This window comes from Arachis duranensis, chromosome 9 (genome assembly GCF_000817695.3).
Source record: "Arachis duranensis cultivar V14167 chromosome 9, aradu.V14167.gnm2.J7QH, whole genome shotgun sequence".
NCBI classification, from domain to species: Eukaryota; Viridiplantae; Streptophyta; class Magnoliopsida; order Fabales; family Fabaceae; genus Arachis; species Arachis duranensis.
This window is the reverse complement of record NC_029780.3, coordinates 4029598-4036655: the sequence shown is the minus strand read 5'-3', so window position 1 is coordinate 4036655 and position 7058 is coordinate 4029598. Positions and strand designations below refer to the sequence as shown.

The following is a 7058-nucleotide window of genomic DNA, read 5'->3' as shown; positions in this document are numbered from 1 at the left end:
GAAAATTTAAATTGTGGTAAAAATAATCGGAAAATCCAATTTATATATCCAAAAATTAGACGGTCTGAGTTTTACTTTTAAACACCACAATTACATAAAGCAGCTGTATGCTCTATAATTGCCCCTCCATATCTAAATTAATCAATTTTTGTTCGGGGTGACAAAGATTACGAGTGGTTCAGTGCTGCTATTAACTAAAGCTCAAGATTTTTAGTATACGAATTATGTGATTTTTAAAGTTGACCGGTAAGAAGAAACTTTTTTTATCCCTAAGTCAGCTTCTTTTGTTCTGTCCTAGAATTTTTTTTTTTTTTTTGTGATAATGGTTTATTGCTTTAATATATATTATAATTGATGGTCCCATCATTCCTTAAACCATTGAAGCACAATAAAAACAATCAATGACAATATATACGAATTTGGTATTGTTATTACAAAGTACACAGCTAATAAGTCTAAGTCTTCAGCGACAAGTTAATGTCCTCAATAATTATTCTAACTAAGTCTTCGTCTACCTGCTCAATAACACTACATGTGAATTGGTAGCTGTGATTGTCATGAGGTGCAGGATGAGGTAGGCATCAGAGTGGTCCCTGAAGTTGTCCTCGAGGATCAAAGTAATCTCTGAAGTTAAAAATTTGTCTGGATCGTCCCTGAAGTTGATCTCCGGTACTCATAGTGGTCCTTCCGGTGAATTTCGTCCACCTGGCGCAACCGAAAAGCTGAGGTGGCATCGTTGGTGACACGTTAGCACGCCAAAACAACGTCGTTTCATGGGTGGCGCCAAAAAGACATAAAACGTCGTCGTTTTATGCGGAAAAAAACCCCACCCTCAACGTTTCACTAACGTCTCGTCTCCCACACTCAAAACACACAAACACAACACAAAGCAGAGCTCCCTTCATCTCCGTTACCCTCTTCACTGGCGCCAGTGCTGTTGCCTTCACCAGAGAGTATTTGGGTGGAGAACGTAAGCTCCAGAGGATCGCATTCATCATCTGCATCAGGCAGGGAGTTGTGAAGACGGGTTTCTCTGATAAAGGTACGCCAAAAAAATTTGAATGTGTGGTGAAGCTCTGTTTTTTGAATTTTGTTGTTAATCTATTCTTCAGAAGGGAAAAAAACGTTTTCTTGGAGTGTTTTGTCTAGGAATGCATGCTTGTGTTTTGAGGTATTGGCTAGGGTTTGATCGGGAGGAGGTTTCTTAGTGGCTAGGCTAAGTAAGGGGGTTTTTGTTAAGATGGAAACTTGTTTTTTTTGTCCAAGGGTTTACTGCTGTTGTAGTTTTAGTTATGGAGGTAGTAAGTTGGTAATGTGGTTGAAGTTCAGGGAGGCTGATATAAGATAAAAAAATTTTAAATTGCAGATGGGTGATGATTTGCTTACCATCCTATTTCACCATGGAGGATCATTCATCACTGATGATGGAGGTGTGACTTACAATGGTGGAGATGTTTCTGAGTTGCCAGGAGTTGATCCAGACAAACTGGACGTCTTCTTCGTCCGAGACTACCACAAGGATCTTGGATATGACAAGGTCACTCAAACATGGTGGCTGGTTCCTAATAGGCCGTTGCAAAATGGTCTAAGGGCTCTAACAAATGACAAGTAGCTGATGGAGATGTGCTACCTTGGTCAGCAGAACAAGGGGGTTGTTCATGTTTACTATGAACATGGAGTCTCAGAACCTCTTTACATTGAGGAAGAAGAGGCAGTTTCATCTAAAGGGAAGGAGGTTTGGTGATACAGGATTTGAATCCCACCCCAAACACCACCACCAATGATAATGCAGAGCCAATTCCCACCACAGCAGCATCTACTACAACCTCTGCACCAATTCACAGCACTATTCCCACCAAAAAACTAGACTCAACTACAAAGCTTCCACCTATTTCAGTTACTGTTAGTAAACCAGCCAAAAAAATACACCACCACCCCACTGCAACTCCTATGCCAAATCCCAATCTACCCCCAAAAACAGTGACTCAACCCAGTAAAACCAAGCCAAAAAACCCACCCAAAAAAATGTCGCTACCAACTGAAATGCCTAAACCATGGTCAAAATCAAAAGAGAGCAAGAATTCTGCTGTACCAAGGAGAGGGACTAGGAATGTAAAATCTGCAGCACCAAAACCATGTGGAAGGAGGCCATTAACAAGAGCAGCTGCTAGTGGAGCTAATGTAAGAGGTAATGGTAAAGGAAAACAGCCCCAAACAGAACATGTTGCATTGTCTAGTTCAGAGGATTCCTCAGATTGTGAAGCGAGTGATGGTTGTAAGGAGGATGAACCATATCGGCCTGATGATGATTTAGTGTCTAGTGAGGAAGATGTGGGGGTGGAGAGATTAGCAGGAAAGAAAAAGATAGATGTGAAAGAGAGAACCAGGAAAGCTAAGAAAACTTCTAAACAAAAGAGGGATGTAATGGTTGAGGATGATGGTCCCGTGTGTGTTGACTCAGACTCTGAGGATGATGCACATTTTTTTGGACCAGTTCCTAGGTTCGGGTCCATGGGAGCATATGATGATGTCCAAGATGAAGGTTATGAGGAATCTGATGGTGGAGACTCATGGCACTCAGAAGAACTGAAGACTCCTCCAAATTCTGAGGATGAATTGGAGGAGGTTGATTCGGATGAGGTTTTCCCTGTGTTCAGAGATGGAGGTAGGTTTGGGGAGCTTAGGCTTGCTGTTGGAATGACTTTTACTACAAAGAAGGAGTTCAAAGAGGCTGTGCGTGAATATTGTATACAGGAGGGTCGGAGGATTTGGTTTAAAAAGAATGATAATGTGAGGATGAGAGCAGCGTGTAAGGATGAGAACTGTGGATGGCTTGTCTATGCTGCTAACAACATTGTGTTCACTGACTAGGGCCTTAGGAAATGCTAGGGCTGTTGTGTATGGTGATGCTGCTGCCCAGTATGGGATGGTAAGGGATTATGGGCTGACACTGCTTAGGAGTAACCCAGGCTCTACTGTCACAGTTGGAGTTATCCCTCAGCCCAACCCTGATGATGAACCAATATTTGAAAAGATGTACATCTGCTTGGATGCCTGTAAGAAGGGATTTTTGGCTGGCTGCAGACCGCTCATAGGCTTGGATGGAGCTTTTCTGAAGACCCAGCATGGTGGCCAGATCTTGTCTGCAATTGGACAAGACGCAAACAATCACATATATGTGATTGCATATGCAATTGTCCCTATTGAAAATACTGAAAACTGGAGGTGGTTCTTAGAATTACTTCATCAAGACTTGGGAGATTATAAGCAAAACAAGCTCTGTTTCATTTCAGATATGCAGAAGGTATGTTTTATCCATTTTTTATTTAAATTTCGTTGTTGTATAATTTGTATAGGCTGCTCTGATATAATTTGTCTAGGCTGGTCCATGTTTTCTTTGTTTTGTTGTTCTATAATTTTGTTTTACATATGGTGAACTGCTGAACTGCTGTGTTATAATGAACTGTTGTGTTGTTGTATAATTTTGCTGTAATGTACAAATGGTTTGACTAAATAGATGGACTACTGCTGGGTGAACTGGTATATATATATTGAACTGATATGTACTGCAACGAACAGGGACTATATTGATGTCACTTATGAAACTTCAGGGACTAAGTCGATGTCACTTATAAAACTTAGGGGACCAAATTGATGTCACTTATGGAACTAAAGGGATCACTTTGATGCTCGATAACTTGTATGTAACTGTTTTCTTTTCTGAAATCAGGGCCTAATCCATGCTGTTAAGGAAGTTTTTCCTGGTGTACATCACAGATTCTGTGTGTGGCACTTATGGAAGAACTTCAATAAGCAGTGGAAAGATCTCCAGTTGAGAGGGTTGCTATGGGAGTGTGCAAGGTGCACCAGCCAAGAGGGGTTCCTAGAGAGTATAAAAAAGATTGAGAGGGTTAACAAGAAAGCTTGGGAGTATTTGAACAAGTGGCCTAGAGATTCTTGGAGCCGGGCTTTCTTCAGGAACGACCCTAAAATAGACAATATCTGCAACAATGCATGTGAAGTCTTCAACTCAAGGATCAAAGAAGCTAGAGCCAAACCTATCATTACACTGTTAGAGGAAGTCAGATTGTATGCAATGAGGTCAATCGCTAGGAACAAAGTGAAGCTTAATTCCAACACTGGTCTTCTGCCACCTATACAGCGCAGCAGATTGGAAAAAATAAGGAAGGAGTCAAAGAGTTGGGTCCCGATGTGGTCTGGTGACTCTGAGTACGAGAAATTCGAGGTTCACGGGTGACCGACAAACATGGTTGTTGATCTGGGAAAGAGGCTCTGCACATGTGGTTTTTGGCAATTGAGTGGTGAGATACTTTTACTAGTTTCTTCCTTTGTTATTTTTTTTCTTGACTGTTGGCTTAATATTGGTAATCTTTGGACTTATGATAATGTTATTTAGGGATGCCGTGTGTGCATGCTTGTGCTGCATTAGCAAGGGTTGGTAGAAGACCAGAGGAGTTTTGTCATCAGTGGTTGACAATGGAGGCATATAATAACACATATGCCTTCCATATCAACCCAATCCCAGGTCAAGCCCTATGGGAAAAGTCACCACATAACAGACCACAAGCACCTAAATTCAAAAAGAAACCAGGTCCACTTACGAAAAAAAGAAGAAAGGATGCAGATGAGGAGCCAAGTGGGGGTAAAAAGGAGAGAAAGAAGATGAAAAGAATCTATCAAAAGGGTTACTGTCGTTATTGTGGTGAATCGGGACACACAAAGAGAAACTGCGGAAAGAGAGCTGCTGATGAGGTGGTTGCTGCTGCTGCTAAGGCTGCTGCTGCAGCTAAGGCTCCTGCTGCAGAGGCTGCTGCTGTCCAACCTCCAGCTGCTAATGGTGGTGAAGCCAGCGTTGTCCCAGAAGCTCCAACCAAAATTCAACTTGAAGCCACTCAACCATCATTGTCACAAACCGATGACTCTCAAGAGGTTACAAATTTATATCACATTCAATCTTATTATCTACATGTTCTTCTCCACTTTTAGTAACTATTATACATGTCTTCACTAATAGGTCTTGCCTCCTCCTGTGAGGCCACCAAAACTGCCTCCCAAAAGGAAGTCATCCAAACAAGAAAAGGCAACTCCAAGAAGCAGCTTTCAAGCAGCAACCACTCCACCTGCTGCCACCCCACCAGCAACCACTCAACCCACAACTCTTCCTCCGGCTCATCCTATGCAAGGTGCATCACAGGGGACCGTAACAAGACTTTTTAACTTCATGAAGTTTGTTCCGAATCCTGGATTCAGACCACCAAGAAACCAAAAATGAAGACTAGGTTTATTATGTTTAGGAGAACATTATTTTGTTTAACTTTTTTGATGAAGCAATGTACTTTCTGCATTTAGAACCCAAGTGTTGGGGATCTTTTTTGTTCAAAACTTGTGTTCTCAATATGTTGAGAACTGCTGACAGATTTGCACAATATTGTCATGGCTCTTCCTTGCCTATTTTGTATATGTTTACTGCATTAATATATGATTAAAGATTATTATGGCCTCATTGATTAGAGGATTCCATTAGTCCTACAGGAACAGTTGTTTCTACATATAACCTCTACTATATTCATATTCCAAATTACTCTTGGACAGTCATGTAAAACAGTTTAATCTGCATTCCTTTCAACCAAAATGACAAGTTAAATTACATTAACAGAACAACATATGCATATCACATTTCACTTAGTTTTTGGCTACATACAATTGACTCTGCTGCCTATCCAATCTTAAGACAAGCACAACAACTGTAACCAGCAGCAGCAGCATACATGTAAACAAGAAAATTCCCCCCATTTTCAGAACTCTAACTTCAGACTCTAGTCTTCCAAGTTTCCAAGCAATCTTCATCTTCCATTCTTCATTTTCATTTGAGGAGCTTGTTCTACCATCACATGTCACCGCATCTTCTTCCAGAATTTTGTCCACCCAAAGAAACAACCCACACCACCTCTTTCCTGCAGTCTAAACCCAGGAAAGTGAATCAACCAACCTCTAGATTTACCACAAGGAATAGCATCAAGCACTTACATTGTAGTTTGGGCAACCCACAAACGGTCTCCCTGGATTAGAATCCGTCGCTGACCATCGCAGCACTGGCCTCGCCCCGCATGCACACCATTCTGGCAGACGTGCATCTCTGTTTTTATTCATCTTCCTCATGATGCTTCCAAATGATCTTGGGTTGTTGGAGCTCCCAGCTGCGTTGCTTGCGCTAGCCATCAACACTGTTGTTCGATGATGAAGACAACACTCAAGACTCACCTCTAGTGCGACGGAGAGGATCGGAGAGAAGACAAGAAAAGCGTGTGCCACGGAGAAGAAAGGAGAATAGTTCAATTTGGGGGTTAGGGTTTTTAAAGTTAAATTAGGGACCAAATTGACTCCAAAACGTTTACTAGGCCACGTCAGCTAGCCGTTGGGCTGCTAACGTGTCACCAACGATGCCACCTCAGCTTTCCGGTTGCGCCAGGTGGACGAAATTCACCGGAAGGACCACTATGAGTACCGGAGATCAACTTCAGGGACGATCCAGACAAATTTTTAACTTCAGGGATTACTTTGATCCTCGAGGACAACTTCAGGGACCACTCTGATGCCTACCTCGGTGCAGGATCGATTCTCTTGATGCATTCAGACTTAGTCCATGGGACCATGGTGGCTCCGGTACTTGTCTTGCATCTTGCATGCAGGGGCCGAGGAAAATCATAACTTTTTAGAAATATTTCTTTGGTCCAAATAATGATCTATTCTTTTACTCTACAATATTAATCAATATATTTTTCATTAATAACCTTATTAAATGAATAGATCTCACTCAGATAAAGACGCCTAAAACGTCTTTCTTTAAAGATGTTTTCATGTTGTGTTTTAATTGGTTTTTGTATAATTTATTTGGTGTTCCTCATCACATATTATTAAATTTCTCAAAAGATTTTCTTTCCAGAAACAATAAAAAACATTTAATTTGGACTAAAACAAAAAAAGTAATAAATTAACTATTAAATTTTTTTTAAAAGATTATTTACAAAATATATATA

The 7058-nt window shown here is 41.0% G+C and overlaps 1 protein-coding gene across 1 annotated transcript; it reads right to left on the bottom strand.

The window, feature by feature from the left end:
- Positions 1–5703: 5703 nt before the first annotated feature.
- Positions 5704–6240, bottom strand: LOC127741494 (uncharacterized). The gene is made up of 2 exons (XM_052254133.1): positions 6049–6240; positions 5704–5982 (listed from the first exon to the last, which is right to left on the bottom strand). The coding sequence occupies exons 1-2, from the start codon at positions 6238–6240 to the stop codon at positions 5704–5706; spliced, it is 471 nt and encodes a 156-aa protein (XP_052110093.1).
- Between the last annotated feature and the right edge of the window lie 818 nt (positions 6241–7058).

Coding starts and splice junctions, on each gene's coding strand:
- LOC127741494 (XM_052254133.1), bottom strand. CDS start 6,240: ATGGCTAGCGCAAGCAACGCAGCTGGGAGCTCCAACAACCCAAGATCA. Junction 5,983..6,048: donor TGGGTTGCCCAAACTACAAT/GTAAGTGCTTGA, acceptor TCCTGGGTTTAG/ACTGCAGGAAAGAGGTGGTG.